Source organism: Hemiscyllium ocellatum, chromosome 7 (genome assembly GCF_020745735.1).
Source record: "Hemiscyllium ocellatum isolate sHemOce1 chromosome 7, sHemOce1.pat.X.cur, whole genome shotgun sequence".
Taxonomy (NCBI): Eukaryota; Metazoa; Chordata; class Chondrichthyes; order Orectolobiformes; family Hemiscylliidae; genus Hemiscyllium; species Hemiscyllium ocellatum.
In genome coordinates, this window is record NC_083407.1 from 45,782,013 (window position 1) to 45,805,227 (window position 23,215).

The 23,215-nt window shown below is 38.3% G+C and overlaps 1 protein-coding gene across 1 annotated transcript in view; it reads left to right on the top strand.

Moving 5' to 3' along the window:
- The window catches only part of cfap221 (cilia and flagella associated protein 221), a 194,242-nt gene that overhangs the window by 167,774 nt on the left and 3,253 nt on the right, over positions 1-23,215 (top strand). The window contains exons 18-21 of the mRNA XM_060827750.1: positions 3,075-3,266; positions 8,077-8,229; positions 12,442-12,542; positions 19,756-19,899. Coding sequence (XP_060683733.1) covers positions 3,075-3,266; positions 8,077-8,229; positions 12,442-12,542; positions 19,756-19,899 — 590 coding nt within the window. The remainder of the gene's footprint in view (positions 1-3,074; positions 3,267-8,076; positions 8,230-12,441; positions 12,543-19,755; positions 19,900-23,215) is intronic.

The window sequence follows — 23,215 nt, forward strand, 5'->3', positions numbered from 1 at the left end:
ATGTCCGTACTGAGTCGGTCACTGGAGATGGAGATGGAGAGGTGAGCATGAGCTGGCGCCAATACAGTCGTCAATGTAGCAGAGGAAAAGGTAAGAGATAGTGCCAGTGTAATTGTTCTCCATTACTCTCGATATCTCCTCTACATTGGGGAGACAGGACGCCAACTCATGGAACGTTTCAGGGAAATCTCTGGGACACACACACCAAACAACCCCACTGCACTATGGCCAACTACTTTAACTCTCCCGCCCACTCTGCCACGGACATAAAAGCTCTGGGCCCCCTCCACCACCAAATCCAGCCAACCAATGACTGGAGGAAAAACGCATCAGTTTCTGCCTTGGGACCCTATAACCACATGGCATCAATGTCAACTTCACCAGTTTCCTTATCTCCCTCCCCCACTTCATCCCAGATCCAAGCTTCCAACTCAGCACCACCTTCTTGAACTGTCCTACATATCCATCTTCCTTCTCACCTATCCGCCTCATCCTCCCTCTGACCTATCACCATCATGCTCCACGTGCATCAACCTTCCCAACTACCTTCCCCCAGCCCTGCCCATGCCCCCCCACATTTATCTCTCAGCCCCTCCACCTCCGCCCTCAACATTCCTGACAAAGAGCTTATGCGCAAAACATCAAATCTCCTGCTACTCGGATGCTGCCTGACTTGCTGAGCTTTTCCAGCAACACACTTTTCAACTCTGATCTCTAACATCTATAGTCACTTTCTCTCTGACCAAGAGATCCAGGTTCAAGTCTTACCTGCTCAAGAGATGTGCAAGAACATTTCTGGACAGATTGATTAGAAAATAGATAATGCCTTTCTACCCTTCCCTCACTTCCATTGATTGGCATTGCCCATAACAGGCTTTGTATATAAATAGGAGAAAGTGAGGACTGCAGATGCTGGAGATTAGAGTCGAGAGTGTGGTGCTGGAAAAGCACAGCAGGTCAGGCAACATCAGAAGAGCAGAAGAATCTATGTTTTAGGTAAAAGCCCTTTGTTTCTTATGAAGGACTTTTGCCCAAAATGTCGATAATCTTGCTCCTCAGATGCTGCCTGACCTGATGTGTTTTACCAGCACCACACTTTCAACTTTGCATGTAAATATACAATTGGCTGCCTGGGTGTTTTACTGGTAGAGATTGAAAACAAAAAAACAAAAAAAGGTCACTGTTATTTGGTGATGGGAAAGCCATTTGGTTGTGTGTGATATTACTTCTGGATATATTTTAGAAATGCAGACGACCAAGGTCTTTTGTGGTGCAAGGGTAATGTCTCTACATCTGAGCCAGGAGGCCCAGGTTCTCTGATTACCAGCCCATCTGTTTATTTTGCAGCACTGTGGAGTCAATTGTCCATGTTTACGTTGGTTGTGAGTGAACACACCCCTGTTTAGGTATTTGAAAATTCTTTTGTTGAGCTTTTAGTGGTGCTTAAGCCTTATATTCCTGATCTTTATAAATCTGGTCCAGGCGAGTGTGGGAAAATCAGAGGACCTCTTTGTGGGCCTGCTCCTGGGCCTGGCCATTTTGTCCAGGCAGCAAAAAGATTTAAGGATGTTGCCAGGGTTGGAGAGTTTGAGCTAAAAGGAGAGGTTGAATAGGTTGGAGCTATTTCCCTGGAGTATCAGAGGCTGAGGGGTGACCTTAAAGAATTTTATAAAATCATGAAGGGCATGGATAGCATGAATAATCAAGGTTCTTTTCCCTTGGATACGGAGTCCAAAACTAGACGGCTTAGCTTTGAGGTGAGAGAGGAAAAATTTAAAAGGGACTTCAAGGGTAACTTTTTCAAGCAGAGGGAGGTGTGTGTTTGGAATGGACTGTCAGAGGAAGTGTTGGAGGTATATGAATAGGAAGGGGTAGAAGGATATGGGCCAAATGCTGGTGAATGGGACTAGATTAATTTAGGATATCTGGTCGACATGGACAAGTTGGACTGGAAGGTCTGTTTCCATCCTATACATTTCCATGACTCTGTAACTCTATATCTTGTGTCGTCTGCAGTTACATTCATGCTTTGAACCTTGGAGAAGGATCACATGGTGTCCATCAATGCTATCAATGCCTTGAGAGAGAGGTGGGCACCTTAGGGGTACAGTGCTTTATTTGCTTTTCCAACTTCATTTGCCCCTTCCGCTCTCCCTACCTACCCCTCACTTTTGATAGTTTGCATTACATTGTAACAGGCTTTTCATGTAAATATCTAATTGGCTACGCTGATGAGTTACTGGTGGTTAGTAGTTAAAAACAAAAAAAAAAGTCACGGTGAGTTGGTGATGGGAAAAAAAGGTTCACTAGTGGACAATAATACATCTGGATATATGTTTAAAAAAATGGATCCAAGTGCCCTTCTGACTTCATTTTGATTTAGCCTCTTCACGTTCTCCTTACCTCTCATTCATCTTTGAGGCTTGCATTGCCTGTAACAGGTTTTGCTTGTAAATTAGTAGGGAAAATAATGTCATCTGTGATTTGTGATGGGATAAAAAACATATTTAATTGTGTGTGCTTACACTTCTGGTTATAGGAAAAAAGGAGATGTCTCTGTCCTGGAGTGGGGCTATTTATGGCACAGGTAGTGGCTCTTCTTTGGTATTCAAAAATGATGTTCTTCTTCAGTTGGGAATTCTGAGTTATTACAAAAACACTAATAGTATTGTAAATTTCTTCAAACTCATTTTGCAATAAGACTTGTTCAATCGTAGGATTGTGTCCCTCTTTAGTATTCATCTTCTCAAGTGTCATTTTGAAGCTATTGAAACTTTACTTATTCAACATTATGAATGCCTAATTAGTTCATGTTCACAATAAATTGGTGATTATTATGATGATTCCATCTACAAAGATGGCAACCGTTCATCTTGTGGAGGGACAGAGTACCTCTGTCAGCACCTTCAGAATTTCCAAGCTCAAGTGCACATGTACGGACCTCAGAAAATGCTGTCAATTTAGCCAGTAGTAATGAGTGCTGACAGTCATGTAGTTATATCATATGTCCTACATGTGTGACATTTACCAACATAATTTTTGAAATGTTATTTTTCTTAATGTTCATTATACAGGATGAATTGTACTTAATACTACCAACCAAGAAAACAGACGCTGGAACTGAAGCATCTATGGATGAGCTACATGAGAAACATCATCATGTTGAAAGCAAAGCGAAACACATCACAACAAAAACTTCTATCTTATCCTTAAAGCCCCCTCAAGGATTAATCAAACAACCTGAGTATCATCCATTATACGTGTTTGTAAGTATGATGCAAAAATAACTTTTTTATCTCGTCACAAAGCTATTTCATATTTTTATCATGCTCTGCAATAAATATATGCAAACTCTTTTAAAATAATCTAAAGTTTCAATTTATGAGAACTGCACATCAATAGGAAAAGTGAAAATATAATTTGAGAACTTGCTGTCAATGTAAAACTTAAGCAAATGAAAAAAGTATAGTCTATAGTGATTGTAATGAGGTCAACCGGGGGATCTCATAGAATATGAGTTCCATGATTGGAGGTGTTAACCAGATCCAATCAAAGAGCCCTGGCTGACAAATATAATCAGGAGTATTATCTGAGAACTGGGCTGAAAATGTGTTGCTGGAAAAGCGCAGCAGGTCAGGCAGCATCCAAGGAACAGGAAATTCGACGTTTCGGGCATAAGCCCTTCATCAGTTTCCTGATGAAGGGCTTATGCCTGAAACGTCGAATTTCCTGTTCCTTGGATGCTGCCTGACCTGCTGCGCTTTTCCAGCAACACATTTTCAGCTCTGATACTCCAGCATCTGCAGACCTCACTTTCTCCTATCTGAGAGCTGGCCCTGAGGAAGCTGGACCAGTCAATAAAGAGTGACTTGGTGATGGTATATTGGCCTCTGCAGAGTTATTTGGTGGCAACAAGAAAAAAAGTAGGCTTGTGAAGAAATGCGCTCAGTTGTCTTTGAGTTGGGGCAAGTATTTCTGGCATCATGCTGTTATTTTGGATCATTTGATCCGGCTGTTGAAGATTAGACTGGGTGAAAAGAATGCATTATTTTTTCTGGGCAACTGTCATTGGGGCAAGATCAAAAAGCAACGAGTAACTTTCCTAACAACTGATGCACCCATGGCTTCTTCAGTTATTAGGAGCCTAACATTTCCTGAGGCATCAGATACTAAAACCTTTGATGAGTTAGTAGTCTTACAACACCAAGTTATAGTCCAATTGGTTTATTTGTAATCACAAGCTTTCGGAGCGCTACTCCTTCATCAGAGAAATTGAAGAGAAGCACAACAGCACAGAATTGAAAGCAGAGAGATCAAAATATTGTACAAATATGTGATGTGACTAGAGAATTGACAGGCTGAAAAATAACTCTCTGCAGGTGATCAAAAGTGTCAAACGGTGAAAGTAAAGTGTCAACAGCTGAATAGCAAATGAAGGGATGATCTATAATCAGATTAATTGGAGCAGCAAGATAACTATAAAAAATTAAAAATAAGATGGTCCTGGAAACAAATCAAATGGCTGGAATAACATGATAGGTATAAGAGTCACATGCCAAGTCACATGTCACATGCCAAAGTTATATCACATTCCCTATAAGTTGGAGGGATCATAACAAGTTACTGTGATGATAGTGCCAAAACAGGACAGTAAGGAAGATTTTACAAATATAGAACAGTACGATGGGGTTACATGTAGCATGACATTAACCCAAATTCATGGTTGAGGCCATCTTCATGGGTACAGAAATTGGCTACAGTTTTTGCTCAACACTTCTATGTTGTTGTGAATCTAGAAGGCCACCTTGAAGGATACTTACCCAAATATTGGAGGTTGAATGTCATTGACAGCTGAAGCATTTCCTGATTGGGAGGGAACATTCCTGTCTGGCGATTGTTGTGCAATGTCCATTCATCCATTGTCATTGTGTCAGATTGGTTGGGATGTCATGTTGGATGTCATATAGGAATTGGGATGTCATGTTGTGGCTTTATAAGACATTGGTTAGACTAGTTTTGGAATACGGGGTTCAATTGGTCTTGGTAGATTTTAAAATAGTCTCTTTTCCTTCATATATATTTTCCTAGACATCCCCGGTTCTCTGAGCGCATTGTTCCTACATTTCACCCTAAAGGGAATATGTTGGGCCCATACACCCATCAATTCCATTTGCAATCAATCATTCAGATAGTGAATCATGCACGCAGAAAGACATATAATATTTACACTTGGTGAGGATGGGATAAGCAGTAAATAATGTTTCATCTTGCAAGTGTCAATCCATTCTTCATAGACTCCCTTACAGTGTTGTAACAGCCCTTTGACCCAAAAATGTCCACAATGACCTTTTAAAGAGTAACCCACCCAGACCCATTCCCCTAACCAATTACTCTACATTTACCCCTGACTAATGCACCTAATTTACACATCCCTGAACACTATGGGTAATTTAGCATGGCCAAATCATCTAACCTGCACATTTTTTTTTAGATTAGATTAGACTTACAGTGTGGAAACAGGCCCTTCGGCCCAACAAGTCCACACTGACCCGCCGAAGCGCAACCCACCCATACCCCTACATTTACCCCTTACCTAACACTACGGGCAATTTAGCATGGCCAATTCACCTGACCCGCACATCTTTGGATTGTGGGAGGAAACCAGACCACCAGGAGGAAACCTACGCAGACACGGGGAGAATGTGCAAATTCACACAAGACTGGAATCATAACCAGGTCCCTGACACTGTGAGGTAGCAGTGCTAACCACTGTCCACCGTGCCACCCTTTCTCCATTAAGAGAAAATCTACCCATTTTCCCTTGATATTCAACAATATTACCATTGCCAGGTCATATACCAACAATGCCTTCAGATTCACCATTGACCAGGCACATCATTGCACTAATTCAATAGATACTAAGAAAGCAGGTTTAAAGCAAGGTAATCTGTGTTTAATGGTACACCTCCCAGTTTGCTGAAATCTTTGCACGTCAGGATTATGATGGAATTTCCTCCAGTAACCTGAATGGATGCAGCTACTCAGGAGCTTGATGCCATTTAGGACTCATTTGGCTGGCAACATGGTCAAGATCAAGAATGTTACAGAGGAGCTGCGGAATTCTTTTGAAAAAGGGTAAAAAGCTGGAAGTCATGATTCATGTTGTAATACCCCTACTTCTATGTTCCTGTTTCTATACTTAGTAGCATTCAGTAATGGGTGAAATCCTGAGATCAAAACCTAAATGTTCTTTTCAATGCCTTACCTAGCTTCCGAAATGCTGTTTTCTGGATCTTATCATCTTTTGACATATTTTGGTGATGATAATGTGGACCATGATCTCTGACTCTTTACCTTCCCCCAAAATAGTATTATGCAGCAGTTCCATGGCACGTTGAGCCCTGGTACCAGGAATACAACATGCCATCCTGGAGTCATGTGTATCACAACAGAAATGTCCGTTTGTTTCAGTAATTAACAAAATTGGTGGTCACTATTGCCATTCTACTCTTCTTTCCCTCCAGCTGTGCAGTTAAGTAATTTATAGTGCTCCAAACCTTGCTCCTGCTACAGTCCTCTGATGAATCATTGCCCTCACCAGTATTCTAAACAGAAACCCATTGGATACTTTGCCACTCAAAATTGTATTTCATCTTCTACCTGAAAGCATCTTCCCCCATTGTCTCTGCATGCCTTGATATCACTAGCAACTAGAAGTCGAGCAATCTCTGTTTTGACTGATTTATTGAGTGAGCTTCAACCGACCTCTGGGGTGGAAAATTCCAAAAATTCATGTTCCTTTGAATGAAGGAATTTCTCCTCCACTCAGAAATATTTGCAAACCATCTAGGACTAAGATTGTGTTCTCTGACTCTAGGCTCCACAGACAGAGGAGCATCCCTTTCTGCAGCTACCCCTTCAAGCTCTTTGAGAATTGTTTGAGTAGCCAGGACATGGATTTTATTCTGGAAGAGTGTGAGGTTATCCATTTGGTGGGAGGAACAGAGTTGCAGAGTCTTTCTTCAATTGTGAAAGATTGGAAAGCGTTGATATCCATTGGGACATAGGCATCCCTGTTTGTTGGTCACTGGGAACTAGCATGTAGGTGCAGCAAGCAATTCAGGAGGCAAACAATATGTTAGGTACTTCCGCAGCTGTGACCATTTATTTTCTAAATCTTTATAAGAGGTGTAAAGAAGGCATGTCCTTCTTGAAATTCCTTCTGTTTCTACAGTGGTTTATAGCTACTTCAGTGCTGCAGGACATCCTGTTTGCTTCCATCACCACAAGAAACAAACATTGAATATAATCCAGGCTGTGATTTTTCATTTCAATCTAAGACAGCCTGAAATTTCTCAGGTTTCCTGCATATTTGGTGCTGAGACCTGTCAAGAACATGACAGCTCAATTTCTATTCCCCACTTACAAGACAAGTTCTGATGGGATCATTCCCATAAGTTGAATTTTCTACCCTTTAATTCTTCTTCAAGAAATTGCATTTTCAGTGTTCATGTAGCTGTTACCTATGTCAGTCATTTAGATATATTTTTGTTATGATAATTTTTCCATGGCTATTAGTAGGATGAGAGCTAAGATTGAGTGAAATAGAGGTACAACTGACTCATAAATACCATGATCCATTACAGGACATAAGACAGAGGATAAACAGTAAATAGGAAAACGCAGGCTGTAAGTGGGACACTTGAGGGAGACCAGACAATACTGGTGACAATGAAATCTGCAGTTTGCTGGTACACCTTATGATGATAAATTACAATGTACAACTAACATTTTGATTGCCAGAATGTGGTTGGAGAACCCTAGCAACTGAAGTGCAGAAGGAGAGCATTTTTTGTAGCTTTGGGTTGGTTGTCTGTCATATTTGAAACATTGAAGTAATCAGGAAAAATAAAACCATGAAACTTCAGATGATTAACTGCAGCCAGCAGAGGTATAGACAATGATAGCAAAAATAATATATGAAGATATCTAAAAACATGTGTGAAGAAACATAAAGAAAATTGAGTCTATATTTCACTTAGCAATGTTCAAACCTTTACTTCTGTCTTTTGCTAGAATGCTGCTCCTGATCTCTGTGCAAATAAAAGGCCTTTCTCATTTGCTGAAACAGACACGGAGTATCACCTTTGTCCTCTACCAAGGTATCAAACAACCAACAAAAACGGAACAAATGTTTCCAGCACACAGAAGAAATTTCTTGACCGTGATGTAAGGACTTGTGGTGATTTATTTTTCATACATTTGTCAAATTTAAATGAACTTCTACTCTAATATTTTATTACCTGTGGTGAACATTCTGTTCAGTTGGCCTAAGGGGAAAGAAAAAACATCAAGCAACCTCACCACTTTTACTGTACATGAGTTTTGTGAAAAAGTTGGATTTCAACAAAAATCAGCTGTGTGTCAATTTCAGAGTCTCATGGAGTGTTTCCCTTCTTAGAACCATAATACATAGGAGCAAAAGTAAGTAATTTGAATTGTCAAGTCTGCTCCATTATACAATAAGATCATGGCTGATCTGACAATAGAAATTAAGAAAATAAGTGCAGAAATACGCCATTTGGCCCTTCGAGCCTGCACCACCATCCAATATGATCATGGCTGATCATGCAATTTAAAATCCAAATCCTGCTTCTCTCCATAGCTCTTGATCCCTTTAGCTGCAAGGGCCATGTCCAGTTCTGACAAACTGGCTCAAACAGCTTTGTATTGGACAAAATTCCACAGATTCACAAATTCTTCCTCATCTCAGTCCAGAATGGCTTACTCCTTCTTCAACTTCAATCTTCAACTCCACTTTCCTGCTTTTCCCCATAATCCTTGATTCCCTTGCCCATAGAAATTTGAAAATGCCAAGCTTGAATAGACGTAACAACCTTACCTCTACAGTCCTCAGTGTGAAGATTTTTACAGATTCTCCACTGTGTGAGAGTAAAAAATCTTCCCCATCTGTCTTAAATAGGCAGCCCTTTACCCTGTGAATATGCCTCTGGTCTGAGACTGTCTCACATGGGGAAATGACCTCTCTTCATCTATCGTGTCAAGTCCAAAGATGCTTATGTTTCAATAATGTCACTTTTTATTCTTCTAACCTCCATTAAACACAGGTCCAATCTACTTATTCATTTATCATGACTCCTTCCTTCCCATGATCAACGTTGTAAAACTTCTTTTGATTGCCCTCAATGTCAGTATATCTTCCCTTAGATAAAGAAACCAAAACTGATCACAGTATTCCAAGTATGGTTTGACTAATACATGTATATTTTCAGCATGACTTCCCTATTTTTATAGACCATTTCCTTTGAAATAACGGCTAACAGTGTATTTGCCTTCCCATTTACCTGCTAAAATTACATGCTAAGTTTATGCAAGAGGACCCAAATCCCTCTATGTTGCAGCTTTCTGCAGTCTTTCTCCATTTAAATTATATGTTCACCTCACATTTTTCCATGTTATATCCCATCTTCCAAGTTTTTGCCTCCCCACAATACTATCTGAACCTGTTTATATACCTTTGGGTTAACCTCACTGCATATAATTCCACCCTTTTTTATGTAATCTGTCAACTTGGCTAGAGCATGTTTGCCTCCATTTTCCAAAACAACCCCTATCCCACCTCCCCACCGCACTAATATCTGTTGCAATCTACTAATTACAGGTTGCCATCTTGAAAATATCTACCTTATTCTAACTTTCTGTCTTTCATTAGTTAGCCAATTCTCTATTCATGTTAATATACTACCCCGACACTATGGGATCTATTCTTATGCCTAATGCGTGGTACCTTATTGAACAATTTTTGGAAATCCAAATGTTTTACATCTATTGCTTCCCCTTTATCTATTCTGCCTGTTGCCTCCTCAAAGATTTCTAACAAATTTGTCAAGGATGACTTTCACTTCATGGAGCCATGCTGATACTGTTTGATTACATCATTTATTTCTAAATGCTCTGCTATTGCATGCTTTATAATGGACTTTTATGATGCTTTCCCAATAACATATATTGAGGTAACTGGCCTATAGTTACCTGTCTTTTGTCTCCTTCCATGTTTGAGGAAGAATGATAAATTGGCAGTTTTCCAATTATCTGGAATAATTCCACAATCTAAGTGATCCTAGAAAATTACTACCAGTGCATCCAGTATCAGTGTAGCTACTTTCTTTAATATCCTGAGATCCAACCATGATCAATGGCAGAGAAGACTTGATAGCCTAATTTGCATCTATATTTTATGGTCATTATGATAACCTAGTAGCTTTATGCTCACCATTATGACAATAAATCTCTGATCCCAAACGTATTTTATTAACTAAATTTAACTTCCCAAGTTGACTTGCTGAGATTTGAACACATATCTCAAGATGATTAGTTTAGGCTCTTAATTAATAATCTCATCATATAAGCACTATACCACTGCATCTTCCAAGGTAAGTAATGGTAAATAATGTTATGACACAGCAATAAACCCTTCTGTTAACTAAACCAAAGACCCAGAGTAATGCACCTTATCTCATAGTCTGTTAAAGTATGAGAGACAGAGACTTCCCAAATCCCACTGCCTAAAGAAAATAATACCAATTTATTATTTTACTCTGTAAAGTGAACATTAAACAACAACCATTCACAACTCTAAGTCCCCCCTTTCTCTTACCTGCTTGTTATCTGCCTCCAATTCTATAACGATATACTGTTCCAATAAAAGAATTATTAAAATTATATCAAATTAATTTCAAAACCATATAGCTGTCATCTCCATTATCTTTCTTCTTTCAGCTGAGGATCTCCCTGGGTCATTTTTTTTTACTGCAAAAGTGTTTCATATGAAAGATACCTTTGATAAGAATGTTTCAAATAGCAGTTACTCTCTCAATGGCAGTGATACCTCATTTTTTCTTCTTTAAAATATGGGGTGGAATGGTGGCTCAATTGTTAGCACTGCTACCTCACAGCATCAGGGACCCATGTTCAATTCCAGCCTCAGGCGACTGTATGGAGTTTACATATTCTCCTTGTGTCTCTGTTGGTTTCCTCCCACAGTCCAAAGATGTGCAGGTCAGGTGAATTGGCAATGCTAAATTGCCCATTGTGTTAGGTGCATTAGTTAGAGGAAAATTGGTCTGGGTGGGTTACATTTGGAGGGTTGGTGTGGATGTGTTGGGCTGAAGGGCCTGTTTCCACGCTGTAGGAAGTCTAGACTCTGTCTGACTTTCAAACTACCTGCCTTTTGTGTACCCCAAACATTGGATCATCTCATTGGTTTGATGTTGGCAAAACAATAAATTCAAACTCAATTGGGTTTTAGTTTCTTGGGGCGAAGTTTAAACTGATTGGTTAAATTTGAATTGTTGTCAAAATAGCAACCAACTCAGGTATCTATTTCACAGCCAAATGTTACATCTTTCCATTTTTCCAGTACATTCTGAGACTGCTAGTTAGGCATATGACAGAGGTTTGCAAGCTCTCAGTTGCAAAACAGCATTGACCCTTTCTTCACATTCAATTTCATAACAATAATAATATAGTGGTCTTGATTCTGTTCAATTATACTGAAAGCAAATGAATATCTTGTATTTAGGCCTGAAATATGTAACTATAAGTCTCTGATGACATTGTTCAAGATAAATAGATAGCCAACACTATTGAGTTGTTTCCCATTAAATATTGAAAGTCAATGATGCAAAATTATAACCCTCAATACCCAGTAAATTGGTTAATCCTACTTATCTAAATCCACTTAATCTTTCTCATAATTTTATTGAGACTATTAAGAAATAAATATGGAGAACTTCATGATACATTTTATTTACAAGTGTTTCAAATAAAAGCAGTGACTAAATATACTTTATACTATTTATTGTCTAGTATAGCTGATTGCATTTTTAATTTTTATCACATGAAACTTTTTACCTCACTGATTTCCTTAGCTCATACTTTTTGCTGGAGTAAAAGTTTCCTTCAGTCAAGTTGTAATTGTTTATAAATTAGGTTTTGCAACTACAATAGCAGTTCAGTTAAACGATAGGCAGCATTTTAAATGCTTGCATCATGTCTTTGTTTAATGTCCATATGTGACAATTCAGAATTTAGAGATAACCTTGGCAAATTTCCTTTCCTATCTAAGGATACCAAGGCCAATTATCATGCTAACTCAACATGAACCAGCTATTGAAAGTATTACATTGCTGTTTGTATGGCTCACCTATTCACTGAAAAAATTCGTTGAACTACCAATAGAGCCTATTTTTAGAATAATCGGTAGTGAATTACTAATGTAAACAAAAATTACCAAGAAAACATTTTCACAGATGAATTGTTAATTTTTCTATTAAACTGTATTATTAATATTTAGCCTGGATGATGATAATAGAAGATTTGTCACCAAACCCATTAACTGTGATGCTCTTGAACAAACAGGAAATAATCAAAGGTGTAATGACGTGGAAGAAGTTTCCTTCTGCTGCACTTTTGTCATTATCCAACAGTGACTTTCTAACAAGTACATGGGTGCCACGATGGTATGTATTACAAAACCTTAGGTCGGTAGACAGCTGCCAAAATTTTTACTTCGTTTTTTGGCATTTTACAAGAAGCAACACCGAAATAAATGTATGCTTTAAATAGATTCCTTTTTGGTCATGTAAATATCTGGATGGATTATAAAGAAAAAGAAACATTTTAATTTTTAAGCCAAAACAATTTTCCTGCTCATATTGGCATAAAAGATCCCATGACACTAGTCTCTGTTTAACTTTTTTTATACAACTAACAAAACCTGACAATTAGAAGCAAAATGCTACAGATACTGGAAATCTGAAATAAAATAACAAATTTTGGACAATCCCAGCACAATTTCCTGTTTTTACACCGTCTAATAATTACTCCATTTGTGGGATTTTACAAGTTGACTGCCACTTAAAAAACAGTGAATTTACATCAAAAGTAATTAATTGGCTTAAAGGCATCTTAAATAAAATTAACTGATTAAATGCAAAGTCTTGCTTCACAAAGAGGTAACATCATGTCACATGAAAGTGACAATATTCACATTCCACGTAACAGAAAAAAATAAATCCACTACAATTAGTTTAATCATTATATGGGTAAAGTAGAGTGGAGACAGTCACAGGATAGCCATTTGTGGTATTTGAAAAGCTGAGAATTGATCGACAGGAACAGATATTTTGGAGCAAATTTTCAGCACCCTTTGGAGGTGATATATAGTTTTATTCCAAATTGCTGTAGGCTTCATCATTTCAGCATAAGGAGAGACCAACCCCTACCAACACCTGGGCAACAACAAATAAAAAAAGGAGCAAGAAGAAAACAAGCAACCATACGTGTCTGAGGAGAGCAGACCTCAAAGCCCATTTCACCTGGAATACTTCAATGAGATCAGCCATTCCACCTCCAATATGTATAAGTTCCACAATTCTTCTTACTGTCCTTAATAGCACAATCAAATTGCCTTCTTTCAGTACAGTCCTATGGCATTTTCCCCCTCACTTTCCCAAAACAATAACACTTCTCATTTATATAGCACCATTAAGGTTGTAGTTACTATTTGTTTTAATGTGTTTCAGGTGAACATTATCTGGCAAATTTACCATTTTTAAATCCAGAATAAATGAACAGCTTTGTCAATCAAATTACTTGCATTTCTATCTGACAATGAAGAAAACCAATGAACAATATTCTTGTAACAGAGCTTATTACCCGCTTTCCATACTCCATTTCTTATGCAAACGTTCCTGTGAACAGGCTTCCCAGTGACTGCAGGTAGCAGAACTGCAGAACTTCCTGTACTGGATGATTATGAGTATCGCTGGATCTTGAAGTCCACACTGTAGTTTGTGCCATTTACAATGGCTGCTGCATTCTATATCTAGGAGTGCTGCAGTTAGGGCCCAGAGTCAAGATGGCAGTCTTTTGACTTTCCAGTAGCAGTAGTCTGTCCTGAAGGAATTCAGTGATGTAGAATGCTAGAGGAGTCAAGATTATATTCCTCAGAGCCAGCTATTTCTATTGGCAGTGGGTCAGCGAGGGTTGGGAGGGGGGATTGGTATGAGGGGAAACTATTTAAAGGGCATAAATTTAAGAAAATTGATAAAAGAAGGTGAGGAGAAATATTTTTAGGCAGTGAGTTGATGACAGCTAGAATGTATAACTTGAATGAGTGATGCAAAAAGATATAATAGCAGTTTTCAAAAAGGATGTATACTTGTCAAGCAAGCTGAATTTTATATGACTATTATGTTTTAAAATATCCTTGTTAAGTACTTAATAAAACCCAAAAGAATTGCGGATGCCGAAATCAGGAACAAAAACAGAAGTGCTGGAAAGGTTAATCTGATGAAGGGTCACTGGACCCGAAATATGAACACTGATTTTTCTTCACAGGTGCTGCTAGATTTGCTGAGCTTTTCCAGCAACTTCTGTTTTTGTTCCTCATTAAATACTTGCTTTACATCGAAATGCCGATATGCAGTTGTCAAGTAGAGAAAAATTCAAACTGAACCTCATTGAGATGTTAAGTGACAGTTTTAACACCTTTCACAGTATCTTACAGAAAAAGCACTCCTTCTACATACTTGTGCCATCACTAAGACTGCCTATTTCCACCCCTGTAATATTACCAAACTTTGCCTGTTTCAGCTCATTTGCTCTTGAACTACTCAGGCTTGCCTTTGTTATATGTACACAATTCCAATGCTTAGTTTGCCACATTCTACTCTCCATAAATTGAAGATCATTCTCAGCTCTCCTGTGCTATTACTCATAGCTAAATCCATTCAAATAGGACCCATATGTTCTTTGTTATACATTGGATCCCACTGTAAGTTTCACTTTTGCTTTGCAAATTCCAGAGCTTTGCCCTTCCTTATCAGTATAATCTTCTCCAGACCACAGGCCTCTGAGGTACGTGCAGTCTTTGAACTCGGCATTTTGTGCAGTTCAAATTATAACTGCTCTACCAGTGCCTTCAGTTGCATCTATTCCAAGTCTTGAAATTCTCTTCTTGGGCCACACCACTTCAGCTCAGGAGATATACAGCACAAAAACAGACCCTTCGGTCCAACTTGTCCTTGCCGACAAGATAACCTAAATTAATCTAGTCCCATTTGCCAGCACTTGGCCCATATCCCTATTTACCCTTCTTATTCAGATACACATCCAGATGCCTTTTAAATGTTGCAGTTGTACCAGCCTCCAGCACTTCCACTTACAGCTCATTTCCATACATGCACCACTATCTGCATGAAAACATTGCCCCTTAGGTCCCATTTAAATCTTTCTCCTCTCACTTTAAACCTATGCCCTCTTGTTTGGGATATCCCTACCGGGGAAAAGACCTTGGATATTTAGCCTATCCATACCACTCATGATTTTATAAACCTCTATGAGGTCACTCCTCAGTATCTGACTCCAGGGAAAACAGCCCCAGTCTATTCAGTCTCTCCCTGTAGCTCAAAACCTCTGACACTCTATATCCTTGTAAATCTTTTTCTGAACCCTTTCAAGCATCCTTCCTATAGAAGGGAGACCAGAATTGCATGCAGTATTCCATTAATGGCCTAACCAATGTCTCATACAGCTGCAACATGACTTCCTTAACTCTTATACTCAATGCATTGACCAATAAAGGAAAGCATACTAAATGCCTTCTTCACTATCCTATCTATCTGCGACTCCACTTTCAAAGAACTATGAACCTGCACTCCAAGGTCTCTTTGTTCAGCAACACTCCCCAGCACATTACCATTAAGAGTATAAGTCCTACCTTGATGTGCCTTTCCAAAATTGCAGCACCTCACATTTATCTAACTTAATTCCATCTGCCACTCCTCAGCCCACTGGCCCAAATGATCATGATTCTGATGTACTTTGAGGTAAGTTTCTTCACTGTCCACTAAACCTCAAATTTTGGAGTCATCTGCAAACTTACTAACCATACCTCCTATATTCACATCCAAATCATTTATATAATTTAGCGATTTTTGAGAAAATTTGTAGCTCATGTTGATGACAAGTCTGTAAGTTAGCTTGCTGAGCTTGAAGGTTTGTTTTCAGATGACAAAACACTTGAAAACAAACCTTCAAGCTCAGCGAGCTAACTTACAGACTCATTTATATAAATGATGAAAAGTGGTAGACCCAGCACTGATCCTTGTCACAGGCCTCAAATCTGAAAAGCAACCCTCCACCACCACCCTCTGTCTTGCAGCTTTGAACCAGTTCTGTATCCAAATGGCTAGTTCTTCCTCTATTTCATGTGATCTAATCTTGCTAATCAGTATACCATGAGGAACCTTGCCAAATGCCTTATTGAAATCCATCTAGATCACATCCACCACTCTGCCCTCATGAATCCTGTTTGCTACCACTTCAAAAAACTCAGTCAAGTCTATGAGACACGATTTCCCACACACAAAGTCATGTTAACTATCCCTAATCAGTTCATACTTTTCCACATCCACGTAAATCCTGTCCCTCGGGATTCTCTCCAACAATTTGCTCACCATTGATGGCAGGCTCACCAGTCTGTGGTTCCCTTGCTTTTCTTTACCACCTTTCTTAAGTAGTGGCACCGCATTAACCAACCTCTTGTCTTCTGGAATCATACCTGTGGCTATATTGATACAAATATCTCAAAAACTTCACTTTTAGATTTGGTTGGCAATGCTCCTGTCATAGCCTCATGTCAGGGTCATTGATATGTTGTGTGATGAGGTCTCAGATTGTGATTGATTACTGTTCTGCTGCTCATAATGGTCCACAATGATACTCAAATTTAAACTGCTAGTCCTGCTCTAAATCTGGGCATTTTACACAGTGATAGTATTGCTGAACAACAGAGCCTCTGTCTGAAGATAGGACTTTGCTTCACAAGGACTGTGCAGTGGTCACTTCTACCTGTTCTACGCTCTTGCTGGAGAGTAACTTCCAACACTTTAGTACAACTTATACAACACCATTAAATCAGCTACCTGTCTTGGGGAGCAATGTTCCTAAAAATGAATGCAAGTACTCTTTTCTGTCAGTCCAATTTCCATTTAATTCCTAGCTGCTGAATTTGCAAGATTTATGCTCCTTATATGTCAACTTTTGTGCTATATGTCAACTTTTATGGACAAGTTCTATATGAGTAATAATCTAACCACAAAGCATAAAGAGAGGATAGTCATTACAAAATTTTGCCTGGCTCAGTCTCTGATCTCATAACACAGGAAAGCTGTACTATAGGTCAGTTCAACATTCAACGTCTCAAAAAGTTTATACTATAATGTACAACAGTTGAAATAATACTGGGATTTATTCTTATAGTTGCAATGCAAGTTGGATGTTCAAAATTTAACCATCGAAAACTGGAATCATATGTAAACCGGACATTTTGAAATGTCGCATTGAACCAGTCTCTGGTACAGTGGCCTGGTGGTTAGCCCTGTTGCCTAGCCTCCCCTGTGTGGAGTTGGCACATTATCCACTGAACTGCGTGGGCTTCCTCCGGGTACTCCGGTTTCCTCCCACAATCCAAAGATGTGCAGGTTAGTTGAATTGGCCATGTTAAATTGTCCACAGTATTCAGGGATGTGTAGGTTAGGTGCATCAGTCAGGGATAAATGTAGAGTAATAAGATAGGGGAATGGGTTTGGATGGGTTACTCTTTGGAGAGCCAGTGTGGACTTGTTGGGCTAAAGGGCCTGTTTCCACACTGTAGGGATTCTATGAACAATCCTGACCCCAACCAACCCAGCCAGTCCTAAACTGCCTGACACAGTCAAGACCTTACAAACATGTGAACAAGGAACAAGAGTAAGCTACTCATCCCTTCATATGAAGTGTGCCACTCAATAAGATTATAGCTGTTATGATTTATTCTTCTAACCACCCATGGCTCATGCATTGTTCTTGCTTTTGTTATATACATAACAGTTTCTTACTTCTTGAATTTTACTAAGTATAGTCTCCCTGACTTAATTGTTCAAGTTTCAGGAAACTCAGACATCTGGCTCAATCTTGGTTACTTGAATGCCAAATTTTGGACATCACCTGTATCTATATAAACATGGATCATTGTTTCTATCAATATCAAATGCCAAATATCTTTACCATGCAAGTAAGGAGTTAAAACCTGCATTCACTTTATATCTCTTTAAATAATATAGAATGGTGTACTTTAGAATGGGTTGTAAAACATGAAAAATAATAAAATGTCTATAAACGTTCCTTTCTTCGGAGTTCAAGGTTTTATATCAATTTTATTAAATGTTACTTAAAGTTGCCCTGCTTTGGAATTCAAGTCTTTTGAAAAAACTTAACTCCATGATGTTCAAATTGAGAGATCAATCCAGTGTTGAACAGCTTTGTAAACAAATACAGGAATATTTATTTTGCATTACTTTTGGTTTTTTGTTTGTTTCAATATATTGCAGTGAAATAATTTGCAAACTAGTCATTTTAGATTAAACATACCAGGATGCACTCTACTTTCAGATGGTTTGAAGCATCTTATTTACTCATTGTTTACTCATTGTTCACTCATTGTTCTAGACCATGCATGTCAATGATTCATAATAAAGAATTTACGTACATGGGACATGAAGTCATTTGAAAAAGCATACTATTCCCAAGTTGAAACTCCTTATCTTTCTTTTGGCTTAAATTTGTCTGGCAATGAAGTTTTAAAAATTGCAAATGTCCTAACAATGAATATAATATTGTTTCTGCCATTTATCAACTCCATATAGTGAGGTTTTCAGAAGTTATAATCAGACGTACCTGGAAATTACTTATAAGCATGACTCTCATTATTAGTATTTTCAGAAATAATTTTAGATTTCTAACACATTCTACATTATGATTTGAACAAGAAATCCATCTCTCCATTCTGCACTGAGCTCTTAATCTGAGCTGGACCAGGTTGGAATAATTGGTTTGTTGTGTGGATGCGCCAACTGAGTTGGTTGGATAAGCTGCTGCTCATGACGCAGTTTGCTGCCACCATCCGCTTTAAGTATAGCGAGCTAAAAGGTTTGTTTTGCATTGCATGGCAGAGGAAAACCATTTGTTAATCTAACAAGAAGGGTTTATTTTAGTTAATAAGATATAGTTATGTTATCAAATCATGACAAGTTGCATTTTTATGATAGACATTGCTGCAGAGACTATGAAGAGGACCCACAGTTAAGTCTCTTTCAGTTGTGATCCTAAGCTTTTCCACCCAAATATCTATATGAAGTTATCATGGTGCTCAGGGCATTCCTTAATATTAACACTTTCAGATTCAAATACAACATCTCACTCTAAAATTTTCTCTAAGTATTAATACTATTCACTTGTATATGGAATTATATATGTCAATATGTCATCTACCCCAAAGTCTCTGACTTTACAATTTCAGGTAAGAGGTTCTGGTAAGAGGTGATGGATATATTCCATGAAGGGTTATATGAGTGTGAGTTGGTGGTATAAATATTGGGAGCTGGTAATCAATGGTGTGTAATTTATGGAATGTAGTTAACTGAATTAAACCTCTCACTAAATGTTTAGAAAATATTTATCTTCTAGCACATGTTAGAGAGGTAGAAATGAATTGTAGCACCAAACTGAGATATTAGTATTCAGTACTGCTTCTGGGACAAAGCTAAATCTGTTTTAGAAATTAATTGGACAAATTATGTATTAGTCACATTTAGCGTTTATATTTGTCAATCATTTCTATTTGTCTAGGTTTGATGTATTCCCATCCGATATGCTTCCTGTTAATGCTCCGACACAATTGGATGGGCTGCCAATTGAGGATAGAGAAAACATAGCCATGGAAAGGTATCTTACTATTGCATTGCTTAGTCAGCAGCTTTTCATATACACAAGGTAATTCACATGCAGCTAATCAAATCAGCTGGAGATTCGCTTTTGAATGATTACTGAGGAGACCATGACATTATTTGCCATGAAAATTTGCTTGTAGGCTTTGGATGAACAAAAACCTGTGTGTGTGTCAAGAGGAGCATGTGAAAATTTATATTTAATTATTGTAATAATTAGCTTGGCATAATTGTTTGCTATTATAGAATCTGAATATTGCTAAGAAAAGAGACATGTTGTCAAAACATTTTATCTTTCGTTCATCAGGACAAAAATGCAAGAATGCCAAATCTAAATGCAATACTAACTTATAGTGCATGAGTGGGTTACAAGGAGTCTCATAAATCTTACTATTTCTTTGAATATAAACCATGAGCTGTCTTTTTTCAAGCTCCTTGCAGCACTGGTTCATGGGAAAAATGTGGATTCTCAAGCCTTGTTAGTGAAAGGTAAACCTTACTTAAAGTCAGTCCTTCTAGGATAGCATTGAAACAAGTGTCAGTATAAGCCCATAAATCCCATTCTACATTCCCTAATGCTCAGTACAATCCTACTTCAGCAATATCTCACAGAGGTACTGTATTAAAAACTAGGTTAAAACCTAGAGCAATTAAGTTAGCTGGCACAAAGTTTAGACATGCTTGAACATGCAGTTTTAGATAGACTAGATGTAATTGTTAACAGCCTTGATTAATATTGTGATGACAAGTAAATAGCTTCTGATTTGTGTTTTTTGGCAGAAGAAAAATAGATTACTGTATTATGAAGGAAATGGGTTAGAATTTCAAACAATTAAACTGGCTGAGATATCTTTCAACTAATAGTTTTTCAACTTTTATTAATAAAATAGTAGACTGTAGGAAATCAATATATGGATTGTTTTCATTGAAACTTAGAAGAGTGAGAAGTCATTTGTTTGAAGTGTACGAGATCTTAAATAATCTTTATGAGGTGAACATGGAAAGCTTCTTCTCTTGTAGGTCAGTCCAGAACTATAAAGCACACTTTTGAAATTAGAGGTTGTCCTTTTAGAGCAGAGATAAGGGGAACATTTTTCTCTCAGAGGGTTGGGTAACCTTGGAACTCATTGCCTCAGGAGGCAGTGGATATATTGGGCAACCGAAGGCAGGAACATGGGGGAAGAGCAGCTGGATGTAAGTGGTTGCATGATGATATATCTCAGAATAGGTCCAGCCAGAGTTGGCAACTCTCAGTAATTGAAAAAGCTGCTATGAACCACAGCATTTTGTTTCAATGATATTTCATCTCTATTTTCTGAAATAAAAAAAACAAACCAACACTTCATATGTCACAAGATCACAGATTCCACTTTTCTGTTATAACTTTTCTACTCATTGCACATTGGTAAGACCAATCTCCATTAAAAGCCTTATTTATTTTCATTTGTACACTGGTTCTATCAATGGATGATTTCAGCTAAAAAAGTGGATTTTAAAATTGCAAATGTACCTCAAGTTTGGGAGATCTTGTACATACCCAGATATACACACAGGAAAGCAGGCAATTTTTCAAAGTGCCACATCTCACCATCTTCAATGATGATTGATGGTGTATCAATGGGTGCCATGTAGCTTGCAGTTGACAGACATTTCTATCAATCTTCTGCTGTCATCCAGACACTGATTCCTTTCCGCTCTCTGGTGGTGACAGGTATCATGTACAAGAAACCATGAGGATAAATTAACCTCTTGACTTTCTGTAACTTAATCTGAATATTTCCTTTTACTTACCACCAATATGTAATTCATATAAATTAACCTCACTGCCTCCAATAAGTTGTCCCAATTATGTTACCTTGATTACTTCACAAGCATTTTGCATCCAAGTTGTCTTAAGAGAGATTATTTTAGTCCCCAAATAGGTCAAACAGTGAAAGTGATTTTCATGCAGTTTCATAAAAGATTAATTTTTCCACATTCCCCCACTCAGGAAGTTAACGTTCCTGGATCCCAATTAACAAAATACAGGAAGAATTTCCACATTAGATACATTGATTATTGTGTAAAAAGTGAGGTCTGCAGATGCTGGAGATCAGAGCTGAAAATGTGTTGCTGGTTAAAGCACAGCAGGTTAGGCAGCATCCAAGGAACAGGAAATTCGACGTTTCGGGCTCTGGCCCGAAACGTCGAATTTCCTGTTCCTTGGATGCTGCCTAACCTGCTGTACTTTAACCAGCAACACATTTTCAGCTACATTGATTATTGTGTCCGTCTCTCTCCTCCCTTCCCTCCTTCTTAAACTTGCACTATAACTAGTTTGGTGTCTGTTTGTCGTCTAACTCTATTTAATCTCCCAAAATAAACTTTCTCACTGCAACAACTCTATTTCCAGCTTGACTATGCATATATGATCTTCACACTGTTTAGATCTTCACACTGTCTTCGAGCTAGTGATCCCTTCTAGTTTGCTTTACCGTCACATGACTCTGATATTATCATGGCATCATTATTATAATTGTCATTATTTATATGTGCTTCTGATATTCATCCCATTACTCAACAATAACAAATCCAAACTCCAGTGAAATTGATTCCTTACATTCCAAAGGACTGGTTAGTACGGAGAATTACTTGCTACTTTCTATTTCCTGTTCCCAGCAAACACAACTCTGCAGCCTGACTACCAGCCATTTACAAATCAGCACAAAGTAAATGGCATCATTATTTCTCAGGCTCTTAGCTCCAAACATACACTGAAGACTAGAAGACAGAGCTCACCTAGAGCCACGTGCATGCATGGCTTCACACCACACATCTGTGGAGTTCCTCTTAGTCATTCTGTCACAGGCGTAGGCTATTCAGCTCATCAACCCTACCTGACCATTTAGTACAACCATGGCTGACTGAACACTTCAATGCTTCTTGCTTACGTCATCTCCATAAACCTGTATGCCACTGGTAATTAGAAAGTCAAGAATGTCTATCTTAAACATATTCAAAAGACTAAGCCACCACAGCCTTCTGCAGTAGAGAATATCAGAGGTTCCCTGAGTACCTGAGAATAGGTGCAATTATCTAACCTGTTAATCCCTTTAAGTGTTTTGTAGGTTTCAATGAGATCAACTCTCATTCTTCAAAGCTCTAGGGAGTACAGGCCCAGTTTGGCTAATTTCTCTTCATAGAACAGACCAGCCGTCCCAGGAACAAGTCTAATGAAGCTCTGTTGCACTCCCTCTATGGCAATTATATGTTTTCTGACATAACAAGACTAAAACTGCACATTGTGCTGTAGGTGCAGTCTAACCAAGCTCTTACGGTTCGAGCAAGACTTCACTACTCCTGTACTGAAATCCTTTTGAAAT